The sequence below is a fragment of the Chrysochloris asiatica genome, unplaced genomic scaffold (genome assembly GCF_000296735.1).
Source record: "Chrysochloris asiatica unplaced genomic scaffold, ChrAsi1.0 scaffold00130, whole genome shotgun sequence".
NCBI classification, from domain to species: domain Eukaryota; kingdom Metazoa; phylum Chordata; class Mammalia; order Afrosoricida; family Chrysochloridae; genus Chrysochloris; species Chrysochloris asiatica.
Window position 1 is genome coordinate 2,535,029 of NW_006408648.1, and position 14,163 is coordinate 2,549,191.

Here is a 14,163-nt window from a genome sequence, read left to right on the forward strand (position 1 = left end):
CTGCCATGGTAATGAGTCCATGCTCTGTAATTAGGGTGCAGAAAATACAGTTTTCCATCAAAAAATGATTTATGAAACGGATACAAGTTGCTTGAGTCCACAGCCTCTCACACATATTTTAGCATTTGCAAATCAAATGTTAAGTCTTTTAGGATGAATTGCCTCTTGTGGGAATAAGGGATAATTTTGGTAATATGACTGACCCTTATAACACTAAGGGTATCTCAGTCTTAAAAAAAAAAAAAATTAGTCTCTCGCATGTTTAAAAGAAACTGATGGTCACAAACCACACATTCTCCTAACTCTGGTTCTCAGTTGTAGATGGGAATGTTAATAGGTATGGCTATTTTTGGTAATGTTGTTTAGAACAGTTTCTTCGCCACTAAACTGTGTAACAATGAGTCAGGCTGGAATTTTTATTTTATTTTCTTCCTCTCCTTTTTAATAAGATGGGGAATTGCAAAGTTAGTTTTCATTCTTGTTAAACGGAACAGAACAACGCAGCAGTATTTTTGGAATGCTGTGTGTAACAGTAGGTCTCTTAATTATTCCACTGGTAATTCCTTCAGGCTAGGGCTTATGTTAACATAGTATGCATAATTGCCACAAATTATGACAATGACAAATTAGAAAGCCCCAGCTTCCCATTACCACCCTAAGATTATAAAGGTTGTATTTGCTGGGTCATCTCTGCTATTAACTTTACCATCTGTTCCTTGGTAATCGACGAAATCATTTTCTTTTTTCCTAAATGAAAATCCTCTTGTGGAAACGGAGTGGATTCTACATGAGAAGAGAGGTGCTTCTAACCTGTGTGTGGGTTCTGTTGAAGCCGTGATTGGAAGGCACATGGAAAGAAAAGAGCCCCCTTTGGACTAAAGACAACTTTTTCTTTCTTTTTTTTCCCCAAAGGCTTCCTACCCTCGCCCTCCCGCCCCTCCGCCCCAAATTTTGATGAAAAAGTTGGAAAAAATCCCCAAAAAACAGAGAACGCAAGAGAATCATACATGATCAACATATATTCCAACACCCTAGGTTTCAAAATCGCAAAAATTTGTTTTGTCTTATTTGTGTGTACATAAATATATGGGTCTTTCTGGATCATTTGCAAGTAGGCAAAGACGTCACTCTAAACAGTGAAGATGGTCTCTGAGAAAGACCCAGGCCTGCTGTGTGTTGTGTGTGTATGAGGGGTGGGCAAGGAAGGGGGACACATTACTTATGGAGGCACTAGGAGAGAGGGATCATACAGAGACGTAACTAGAACGTGCCTAAGCACATGGGAGGCACCTGCGCTTTCGTTCTGTGGTGAGCACATTGGGGATTTAGAGTTTGGCCCAGTTGCAAATCCTAGGTCAGCGTCCTTCCCACTACTTCTTACTGTGGGCTAAATAGTGAGTAAAGCAATTCCTAAGATTACTCTGTATTTGGGAGGCACTTTCAGGATGAGGTATTTGAACTGCACCAAATCTTATTTACAAGATGGACACTTTTGCGCAACGGTATGTCTGCCCTCAACTTACATTAGAAAAGTCAGAAGTAAACTTCCCAATCCAGGAAACCTGCGTGCCACATAAAACCATCATCCATTCCATCACACTGAAAATGAGAAATACAGTGTCTTGGAAATAAAATAATTTGTAGTGTTTACTTATGGTCATAAATTTAATCATACAAGGGAATATGAAAAATAGTACCCTGTGAGTAAATATGCACATCTATCTCTTTCTCCCACAAGTGCAGAGCCATCATGAATAACAAAAATAGGTTTTAAAACCATCACAGAAAGAGCCGGAATCCATAATCAAACTGGATTTCTTCCATATGCCTACACGCCACATTCACACTGATCGAGTATGGAAATCACTGGGCTCATTCAGTAGTTCAAATCCAGGCAGAGCACACACCAGTTTATTTTGCAATGCACCACAGGTCAGTATTTGATGAGTACAACTAATGACTACAGTAACAGGAGCAGGTGAAACAGCTTCCAAATGCATGCATAGAAAGGTAAGCATAGTCTTTGAACTCCTTATTTCTAAGTATACAAAAAATACATTTAAATTATAGAATTTTAGTGAATCAGAGACTTATAAAATTACAATTTTGGTTTTCACAACATAGAAAAAATACAAAAGTGACTATATATACGGTTGTATAATTTTTTTACCCAAATTTCAAAAGAGCAGTATGTACTAAATTTGACGCTTTATAATGTTTGCTCTGAAACTCAAGAATTGAAAATGATTTACAGGTTGGACCACATCAATGATAACCTTTTATGATAAACAAATAAAAAAAAAAAAAAGAAAAACTGAGGGAGCAATCTCTTCATCTACATCTTTTAAACTTTTCCTATTAGAAGTTCCCCCAGGGGGAACCTGTCGTCTGGGAGGGTAGTACTTAGTTCCATGATTAACTCTCTATGGTGCCTTTGATAGCGGCCAGCACATGTTAAATGCATGATCCAAGCCTTTGCAAACTGAACACAGCACGATGCAGATTAGCAGCGTATGTCCCTCAAAGGATTCTCTGTGACCCCTGTGGGGGGGAACTGAAACCTGCAACCAGGCGAGTAGCTATGAAGATGATGCAGCCTTCGACTAGGCCCTGAAAGGAAAGCACTAAATCTGACAAAACACCCTAACAGCTCATTCCTCACTCACACCTTAGAAGAAGATGTGACATTTGGAGGGGTGGATGTTCAATTTATAAGAGAACATCACTTGAAAGGAGAAATTAATTCATTTTCGGGAGAAAGAGAGCAGTTACTGTGCATGGTTACTGAAGGACACAGTGACATGCCTGATTATCTGTCGTCATAGGTGTTTTAGATGCTGATGTACAAAATACACATGAGGGCTGAGACCCTTTTTGAAAAAGATCTGCTGTGTTCTAGTTGCTAAAGTTCAGCTGGATGTAATGCCGCTGTCTACAACAGATTGTTTTTCATAGAGATAAACTGTTATGCAGGTTTGAATAAAACCCCAAGTTTCAGCAATCCTGGGAAACCTTCATGTTCCAGGCCTGCTTCTACACGGATCTCAAAAACAACTGAGAAAATTCTAACCAAATAAAGTAATAAGGGTCCTATAATCCAGACTGATTTTATGTGACATACATTTAGAAGTATGAAAAAAGAAAAACCATGAAAAACTATCTTCCCTACATCTTTTGTCTCTCAAGTACAATAACAGATTCTCATCCCATCTCCCCCAAGTTAAGAGCACTGAGTTTAAAAAGCAGAATTTTAATGTTCAGTTCAAAATAATTTATTACACACCTGCCTGCATTAAATTTTAGGCTGCATATTTTCTCCTCATTTTAATCTTCAAGTTTCTATGAAATAGCATTTGAAAAATTAGGTTCCATTATGGCACGCCTCTGATATTAGCAATTATATTTCAAAATAACTACTCCGTAAGCAAGACTTAAAGTTTTAAAGATTAACAATAACAACTAAAAACCACACCTGAAAAAAATCTACAAAAACACTACATTTAAAATTGAATGCATGTTTAAACTTGGGGTTTACATTTTCATACAACTCTTCCTTCCAGGGTTTTAAGAGCACAGTTGAGCAGTTAAAACTGTATGAAGATGTCAGGACGTTCATTAGATAATGTCCTTATTGCCAAGCTATTTCTTGGCTGCTCCAGCATTGATGCATGGCTGCTACTTTGAACACTTCACTGCTTTTGGACTTACAACTTGGTGGGAATTAAAATCGGATCACAATTAGGAAAAGTATCCAAACAGAAGAGCTGAGTGAAAAACTTAAAATCAAGTAAAAATAAGGGTGTATAAACTTATTCCTGGATGGCTCCCCAGACTCTTACTTCTAAAGCAACACCTTCTATGTGCTTTCAATAACAGATTCCTTACTCAGTAAGACTAGATTGGTTTCAGGTCTAGAAATAGAATGTTGTTGTTGCCATTAATTGCTGACCAATCGGTTCTGACCCACAGCGGCCCTGTATAGGGTTTCCAAGCAGTTGGCTGGTGAGCTTGAACTGCTAACCTTGAGGATCAAACTGACTTTGCAGTCCAGCACATTAACCAGGACTCCAGACACCCGAATAGCTATTGGCAACTATACTACTTAGAGGGGTTCTGAGGCTGGTACCATCATTTAGTAGCTACTGATCGTTCCCTTTTTGAGAACTGTCATTTTATTCCAATATGCTTGAGGCTGAGCCTCAGAGAAGGTGGGTTCCTTACAATGTACACATACTTATTAAATTCAAGCACGTTCCTTAGTGGCAGGCAGTAATGACTCAACTGAAGACAAACAAAAGGGCTCTAGTTGTTTTCGGATTAAGGGCACTACCCCCGAGCTTCACAGGCATATACATTTTATGATTCATTCACTACATATGAGGGGACAGATCCCAGCCAGAACTTTGGAGCATTCCAGGGAACAAAGTTTGCCACTTCAAAAATACAAATAGTTTCCAGCATGCAGCCAAAGCACTTTGAAAAGGGAATGCTAAACATACTGCAGACTGAAACATAACGCTACTACAAGCCGGACATTCGGTTGGTACTTCATTACTCAAGACTGTAACTCTCTAGTGTTTAGTGTTACAGATCATTACTGATCAGATACCTGAAGGAAACCGGAGGATATAAAATGCCAAATACCTTTCTATCGCCATCATAAATATCGGAAATTTCTGGTTGGAAGAGCATGCGGCATAGACCGGCCAAGGGTGTTTTATATAACAGCCTCTTCATCTTGGTTTGTTTGCTTTTATTTGTAAAAAAAAAAAAAAAAAAAAATGTATTATTTTTTTTTTATAAAATCCCAGGCCAATGTGACACTGGATTTTGGTTTTGGTTTTGTCCTATTTTAATATTTAAAAATAGTTTTTACTTATTTTCTATGAAACGTGTTGGGAACTCAAAAAGTCTGCAGCATTTTTGATCAGTGAAAAGTTTTTGTTTAGTTTTGGAAAAAAAGCAGGAACTATTCAAATTTCTTGTGTTCTTCAGTGTGAGAAAGGACCTTTCTTCTCTGGTGTATCATGTGGAAGTATAACTGGGGGAAAACTGCAAAGCAAAGAAAGAAGAGCTAGTTAAAGAGCAAATTCTAAGTTGTACATTATATTTAGAACACATAGACTTGAGGGTATCTCAGACCCGGCGGGAGTAACTTTTCATCCAGCATGCAAGGAATGTAACCAAGGAGACTTGGGGGAAGGAAGGTAGAATCTTCAGGATGGACCATATTAATCAGCAAACACACGTACAGATTTCTCTCTTCCTGACTTAGTCAGGGGCAGGGTGTTGTGGAAATGAATGACATATACTACTGTCACTCACTGTCATGACCGACTTGGCTATGTGCCACAGAGCTGCTGAATAACATTCCTGAAACTACCTCATACTGTTGTCACATGTGTTCTCAGATTATTTTCCCATCCACCGGATGTGATGTTAAAGTTATGGAGTTACTCCTGATTGCTCCTGTGTCACAGAGGCAGCAAATGACTTATCTTGAGGTCTCGCAGTAAACTACTGACAGAGTCAGGGCCAGGCTCTGGGCTTCTGACCCTCAGTCTAGCCACTTGTCACTGCTCTGTCATCTGGGGGCACTCCCTCTACCCAAATTCAGTCTGTCTGGTATTTTATGAATATGTACTTCTTGTGAAAGGTGGCTATTTGAATAGGAAGTCTGAGGGGAAGGAGTACTAAGACATTTGATTTGAACACAACTAAGCTGGGTTTGGATATGCAAAAAGTCAATATGAAAAATAGCAAGTATCAAAGGAATGATGATTCTGTTTCCTCGTCATTTTGTACAAGGTTTTAAAGAGTAATCACTTTAAAATGATAAATGATAAGGGTGGTACTGCCTCCCTAGGGTATTTGAAAATGGAAAATGAGAGAGGGGAGTTGTAGGTTACTGGCATTAACCTATGGGGCCAGGGATGCTAAGGTACCCTGCAATTGTACCCCTGAACTAAGAACAGTCCCAAATGCCTATCATGTGCCTTCTGGGAAATGCTACTTTAAGTTATCTGGGTTTGACAAGGCTACTGTAAACTGGGGTTCATGTAACAAAAAACACCTCCAGGTAAGATGGTCTTGTCTTTGGTGTACCATGCCCTTCCTTCTTCCCTCTTCGCAACAGCTCAAATTCTCTATTTGTTAGACAGTAACTTATTTTTCTGGGAGGTAGGTTTCTACTACTGCCAACTCTCTAACAGTTTCTTCCTTTCTAAATGGGATGAGTTGGCTACATTTTCTATGATCCTCCCAGAGTATTCCAAGACATCAGTGGGTGTGTGCACGCAAATCTGATAAACTGCAGAGGAGGCCTGAGTGCTAAGCGGTGCAGCCATCCATTCCACATGCTATTTTCAGGCAGGAAGTTATTCACAGAAAAGCCTCAGTTTATGCATGTAATTCAATGGTGAGAGAACTATTTTGGTATGAAAGCCAAAAAATTTGACAAGCTCTATAATCTAAAAACTGGAAGTAAAGATATAATTAAACCATAACGAATGCTAATTGTGATCATTTAAACACGTGGGGCCAGTCAAATTTCTCTAGCTTTGCTTTAGTAAAGGGAAATTTTGGGACGACAGTGAGCTAAGGTTGTGTTTGTGAGTATACCACTCCATACAGAGTGGCTAGGGTCTCAGCTAATTCACAGGATCTGAGAGAGAATAAAGATCCAGAAGTCATTTATGGGCCAACGAGACAGCTAAAGCACAAAGATGGCCACGTATTTCCACGGGCAAGGCTGTTGGCTATCAGAAAGGTCAAATTGCTCCTGAGATTGAATTCTCAGAGTCAAAGAGAAAGACATGTATGTGTGTTGGGAAAGGATGCTCAGGCTGGAGACTCTCCACAGCTGGGGCAGTAACTTCTTGGTGGACAGGACTTGGAGGACACTGTCAGGACCCTGTCTTCATCTGAATGGTCCATGTGTTCAGACTGATTCCAACTACAATGGATGAAAAAATTTCAGAGGTATGGCTACAATTTTTAGCTACTTTGGGCCAAACTGAGGATAAATATGCCAAGAAAATCTCAACTGGACAATGGGATATGGACACTCCTATCTTCTGCTTTCTCAGTTCGAGACACATAGAATACAGACCATTGCTCTGTGCATGCGTCTGTGCTGGGAGGGCTTGATGGGTGCCAATCCCTTCAAAGTTCTCATCCCCTCCAGGGAGCAGAGATGGGGATGTTTGGGTCTGAGGCAAGTGTCCTCCTCAGTTCCTCTATAACTCAGAGATGTGGTCAATGACAGCCTGAAAGTGCCCAGCTCCTTGGTGTCTTCACCGACAATACCTCCCCCAATAGCCTATTTCTGTTTCCTTACAGGTGGGACCTCTCCACTGGACATACCTGTTCTACACGCACAGGTAAATGAGGAATCAACCCTTGTTATTGATACCTAATCATTCCGTCCATGGTAGGTGAGGCTATCATAAAGGGAAAATGTGGTTCAATGTGGACTTATAAGTCTACTGAGACCTGCCAATACTGTATTGTATTGGTATTGTCCACACTGCACCCAGACTGAGCTTTGAAGAGAACTCTAAAATACCCTGATAAAGAGAAAACTCCTGGGGCTAAGGCTCATGAACCACAGTTTAGGCTACATGTGTAATAATGAATCAGGTTCAAAGAGAAGGTGCTGCTTTGTATGATTCATTCATATCACCAACTTGCCACCAAAGGACATTAAAAGAACACTAAACTCTAGAAGAAAACCAAATTTGGTAAATACTGCATGCCAACGGCTACCATCCTAATTCTAAAATTTTTTGTTATAAATACAAAGCTTTAAAAAGTTACAAATGTACATCTGTCAGGAATGAACTGTACAAACTGGTCTCAATACTAACAACCTGAATTACTGAAAACATCCAGGGAACTGGTTCATACCAGAAGCAGAGGGAGCGCCAACAAACACAAAAGGTGATTTGTAACAGGAGCTATGAGCTGCCATCTTGATTGAGCCTAGATTTGGGGAGAATCTCTCAATCTTTGAATATCCATATAAAACCTACTGTTTTACTGGATTACAAGAGTCCAGCTGCCATAAAAAAAATATTACAGACTTTAATCAAGCCAAATTCCTTTACCCAAAGGAGGCTGAGACTGAAAGAAGGGGGAAGGAAGTGAGGTAAAGAATACAGGCTTCTGTTGGGAGAAGAGTCTTGTCCTATTCTCCAAACAGACAGCTGGCCCCAAGGTCTGTGTTTTCTCTCTTATCTTGCTCACAATCTGTCCCTGTCAGTTCCCCCTCCACCTCCACCAGCCCTGCAAGAAGGCAAGAAGAAAACCCCACAGGACTGGGCACATTTTCCTTTAGGAGCCCTATCATGGGAGGATTGCTTATGCTTGCCCAGGCCCCTTTCCTGCATCAAGAGGTCAGTAGGCAGAGGCAGAAAGGCTAACAAAAAAGACCTGCTGGAGAGCTGTTTCTGGCCAAGGAAGAAGTCTCTCCTCAGCCAGATTGAAAATGTTGCAGACATTCTGAGGTAGAGTCCCTTAAAGTTTTGTTAGTTGTATGATTTCATGAAACCCTCTCTGCTCCTTTCCTGTATCCAATATGGTAGACATCTCCTATTTATCTGAAAGACTATGATAATTTAAACGACCCCTGCAGTGTCCACTGGGATAATATGTGCTACTTTGGGTACAGCCAAACTTTCTCTAGAGATGAAAATGAAACTCCAAGGGGAATGGGTTAGGAAGGTAAAGAACTACATGGTAATTTTGGTTACTTAACGTTTTTTGACTTCCTATTTATCTTTTGTTAGAAAATCAACTACCTTTCCCAGTTGAAGCGAGATGGCCTTTAGCTACCGTGACTACATAACCAAAGAGGAGGGCTTGATAAATAATGGTGGGAAATGAATCACAAAGCAGAATTGTGTCCAAGAATTTCTCCAAGATGAATGTTCACTTGGAATCTACATGTAGCCTTTTCTCACAATGCATGAGACGCAATTTTCCACAGAAGGACACAAACATGCCACTCATGATTGTTGGGATGATTCATTAAGTTATTACAGCGGGCAGAAGGAAAATCTAACCCTGCCTGAATTTAACCTGGGCTTTACAGGGGAATATAGCATCTTTTAGGTACTAAAACAAGATTCATGGTTATAATAGCTACAGAAATAGTTAAATAAGGAGAAACTGACAGGATATATCCTTGGGTATAACAAGACTCTTGGATATGTCGAAACTAGTCACAAGATTTACAACTGAACATCACAATTAACACAATCTCTCTGAGCAGACAGCACTCACTTTATAGAAGCTTCAAACATGTCTCTCTTTCTCTGTTACTGAATATGCTGATACCCACATCTGATTATCCATATATTTAAACCTTTAGCAATGCAACAAAAATAACTGGAAACCATTCTGAAGAGAACACTATGTCCCATTCAGATGGTTTGAGTGCTCATTTCCAAACAAGAAAATGAGAAATATGGAAAAAACAATTAATCTATTTTTATTTTGTTATGTTTCTAGTTAACCACAGAGCTTTTAAAAATGAAATGGCCCTTTATTCTGATATAATAAACAATGCAATCATCTTTTTACAATGTTTTTAAATACCACACTGAGCAGTTCTCAAGGACAGAATAATAAAATTAAGGCAAGGTCGTTAAGGGCTTCTTTTCCACTCAGTAAAAAATCAAACCTGTCACTGTGACCATATAGAACAGAGTAGAACCGTCCCATAGAGTATCAAGGCTGTAATCTTCACAGAAGCAGGCTGCCACATTGTTCTCTGGCAGATGGGGCTGAGTGCTTAACCACTGTGACACTAGGGCCCTTTTCCACCCAGTTCCTTCCCCTAACATAGTGAATCTCTGTCTCTTAGTATTCCTGTTTCAAATCCGCATACTGAGAAGGGCTGTATTTTGGCAGCTGTACTGAGATAGGCTTATCTTTATTCATTCACTGCCTTTGATATGACATTCTATAACAACCAGAGCTTTCTCCAATACATTAGGTACATATTTACTTGTGGTATAAAACAATTAAAGAGATTCAATTCTAGTTATTGCAGAGTCAGGTTTTAAAACATAAATAAATATATGCATAATGGTTTACTTACGTGGAATGTAAGAGATCATTACCAGAATTAGGAATGTGTAATAGTCAAAGGAGAAATTGTATTTGTTAGGTAAACTGATGGAATACAGGCCAGCCTGTCTGACAAAGGGCAAAGCAGCATATATTGTGAGCAACTCTCCGGACACTCCCATTGGGTACAGTACAATGAAAAGTGTGTACCTAAAACAAACCAAAATATTAATTACTGAGGTGTGAAGCCAGCTTTAGTAGAACAATACACTCCCACCCTTCTAATCAATACTGGTATTTTAGGAACCTGTTGTTTATACATTTTCCTGCGGGAAATTTATTTAAACAGTGGGTAATACTGTTTAAATTCAGGCTGTTTACAAGCCAGTTTTTGAAAAGGGTCAGTGGTAGGTACATCTTTCTGAATGTTCTAAAATAAAATGTGTTCAGTTAGCCTTAAAATTTAGCTTGTCTAAATAAACTCTTTGCAACAACTCCTTAAAATAATGTGATGCAAATATGGATAAAGTTGGATTTATATGGAAGAATCCTGCCCTCTGGGATAAGGGAGGTGCTGGGGGGTTTGGAGGCACGTAGTCAGCAGTTTGAAACTACCAGCTGTTCCGAGGGACGAAGATGAGGCTTTCTGCTCCCGTAATGATTTACAGTCCCGGAAACCCTGTATAGGGTTGCTATGAGTTGGTTCCGACTCCATGGCATATATCCGCCACCACCAGAGAAGGTGTCAGATCAAGGTATCTAGGAATCCTTACACCGTGCATCAATCTGGTCTGTGGGCTGAAAAAGCAGCACACCAAAAGTGTGTATGTTGTTAAGTGCCTTCAAGTCAGTTCCGACTCATAACAACCTTGTTTAGGGTTTTTGAGGAGTGGCTGGTGGGCTTGAACTGCTGACCTTGTGGTTTGCAGTACAGTGCAGATCCTGACAGCACCCTACCATGAGTCCAAAAGTGTGTATTCCTGCTAATTTTCAAATTGTGTAAATGTGATTGTGATAAATGAAACATGGTATTAAAAAAAACCCAAAACATTAAAAATTTATAATAGCTTTTGGTCATTTGGTAACTTTCCAATGTAAAAACAAAACAAAACAAAAAACAATGATTAGATTTACTATCTGTTCAGTGGATCCACACATTCTAATTTTAATTTTAAGAAGGAGATTATCTGTATTTCAAAAAGATTTCATAGAATAGTTACTATCATGAAAGAATTCAGAGGGCAGTTACTAATCCATATGGAATGAACTGAAAGTCATTTTGAAGTATAGCCCAAACAAACAAGAAAGAACCCCCAAAAGCAAATCTACTGCCATCAAATGGATTTAGACTCAGTGACCTTACATAGGGTCTGAGACTAAATCTTTTACAGGAGCAGACAATCTCATCTTTCTCAATTGAAGTGACTAATGGATTTGAACTGTTGACCTTGGGTGAGCAGACCAACGAAACATTTAGGTTAAATTTCAGAAAGCCTACAATAAGCATTGGACTGCCAAACTTTCAGGCACAGCGACTGTGTTAAGGCATCTGTGAAAATGAAAGACTATTCATACTGATAATTTTAGGCATAGGTAGTGAAAAAGGAAGAATGTTCCATAGGCTGTGGGCAAAACAATGGACAAAAGAATCTTTTTCCATTAGGAAAATCATGACTTGGTCAACAAACTTTCCCTATAACCAGGGTAGACAGTTGTTGTAATGCCTGCCCAGCAGGATTTCATCTTGAGTTGTTGCTATATGTCTGTCTCCCATTCTTATTTTTCCTAGTAAAAACATTTATTGCATATATATATATATATATATATATACACACACGCTCATATATAATATAAAAAAGTTGTTCTCATACTTGAAATGTTAGAAATAAGTTCCTATGGTTTATGTTCCTAATTTAATCACTAAATGCATACATTCTGTAGGAACCACTGTTTCCCTCTTCCCTGAAATGAGGCATTTGAACCCCTGGGACAATTTTGATGCTTCTTCTTTTATCACTCTCTTCCTGGTCTTTTCCAACTCAGAAAACTGCTCACAATGGCCTCATGGATTAACTAAGATAAACAGATCAACTATCACATCAGTCTTTTATCAAATTCATAATGAGTAATACAGATAATCAAACTGATAAACTAAAACTGCTATGCAACATGTATCATTAGCTAAAAATGTATACGAGTCATACAGTTTCCTGGCAAAATTGAGAACAGGTAAATTGGACTTGGCAAAACAAAACTAACTACACTAAACTACAAAAATGATAAAAAACCAAACACCATGCACCATAATGGCAGAATATTTGATCTGAACAATAGGGTGTTATATCAAACTATGAATAATTTAACTAAAAAGAATTGATCCCAATAAAAATAATTTAAGCAAAATAGAACTTGAAAACAGTTTCTATTAATCAAAGTAAGCAGATTTCCTTTTCCTAATGAAACCCACAGAACAGATTTCTATCCCATCCACTTCATACACTTTTATTTTTAGAAACCTAGAGACAATATTTAGGCAATAAAGGGCAAATGCAGTCATGGATAATTTCAAAAGCTAGTCTTCATTCTATGTACTTTTTTACCTGGCCCATTTGATGAGGTAAGGCAGATGGTTTAATAGACTGAATGTATAAAAGGAGTAACGGATAATTTCTGTGATTGTCCAGGCAATTACAAACAGGAGGACACTGTCTTCACTCTGCACCTACAGGAAAACAAAAGCAAAAGCAAACACATGAGAAACTTTAAAAATGAGATCTAAAATACAGGCCACAACCACTGCCATGGATGCATTCCCAATGTGCAGGGCCCTAGTGCAGAGTTGGGAGGTTGAGGTAACCATGCACAGCCACAGGTCCTTATTCTCTGTGGCCTTATTTCTGCAGCACAGAAAGAACTTGCCAAATAAAGAAACACATGCCCGTGATAATGGCTGTGCAATGCTGAGTGACAAGGGGCAAGCGGTCCTGGGCTACAGACATGGCCGTCAGATAGCACCAAGACCTGCACGCTGTCTTTAGGCACTGTTTACGCAGAGTACAGGAGCAGGAAAGGGGACTTAAACTGTAGCCCTAAGGGGAAAAACAAACATACAAGTGAGTTTCTGCATTTGCTAGCTTGACGTAAAGACTGTAAACTTCATGTTAGTGGGGATCAAATGTACTTAGGTTGAAGCTGGGATGAGGGTGTGGGGAGACAAACTGGTAGATAGATGGCTTGGGGCTTTTGATGTGAATTACAATTTGATAATTGTAATAATTCCATCACTCGCCTGTCAGTTTGTCGTACTGTGGTGGCTTGTGAGTTGCTGTGATTCTGAAAGCTATGCCACTGGTATTTTAAATACCAGCAGGGTCACTCATGGTGGACAGGTTTCAGATGAGCTTCCAGATGAAGATAGACTATGAAGAAGGAGTGATAAACTACTTCCAAATACTTAAGTCACTAAAAACTTTATGAATAGCAGAGAAACTCTGTCAGATATAGTGCCAGAAAATGAGCCCCTCAGATTGGAAGGCACTCAAAATGTGACTGGGGAAGACCTGCCTCCTCAAAGTAGAGTTGACCGTGATGACACAAATGGAGTAAAGCCCGTGGGAGAAAAGCCCGTGGGACCTTCATTTGCTGATGGGGCACAACTCAAAATGAAGAGAAACAGCTGTAAACATCTACTGAAAATCGGAACATGGAATGTATGAAGTATGAATCTAGAAAAACTGGAAATTGTAAAAAATGAAATGGAATGCATAGACATAGGTATCTTAGGCATTAGTGAGCAGAAATGGACTGGCATTGGCCATTCTGAATCTGACAATCACATGGTTTATTATGCCGGGAATAACAAATTGAACAGGAATGGTGTTGCATTCATTGTCAAAAAAGATCATATCCAGATCAGTTATGAGGTACAATGCTGTCTGTGATAGGAAAATATCCATGCACCTACAGGGAAGACCAGGTAATACCAATATTATTCAAATTTACACACCAACCACTAAAGCCAGTGAGAATGAAATAGAAGAATTCTACCAACTTCTTTAATCTGAAATTGATCAAACATGCAATCAAGAT

At 39.2% G+C, this 14,163-nt stretch overlaps 1 protein-coding gene across 1 annotated transcript in view; it reads right to left on the bottom strand.

Moving 5' to 3' along the window:
• Positions 1-4,969: 4,969 nt before the first annotated feature.
• PTPLB (protein tyrosine phosphatase-like (proline instead of catalytic arginine), member b) overlaps positions 4,970-14,163 on the bottom strand; it is a 127,972-nt gene continuing 118,778 nt past the window's right edge. Inside the window, exons 5-7 of the mRNA XM_006869363.1 lie at positions 12,675-12,796; positions 10,106-10,284; positions 4,970-5,052 (exon numbers count right to left, since the gene is read on the bottom strand). Of these exons, the coding sequence (XP_006869425.1) occupies positions 4,970-5,052; positions 10,106-10,284; positions 12,675-12,796 (384 nt within the window). The remainder of the gene's footprint in view (positions 5,053-10,105; positions 10,285-12,674; positions 12,797-14,163) is intronic.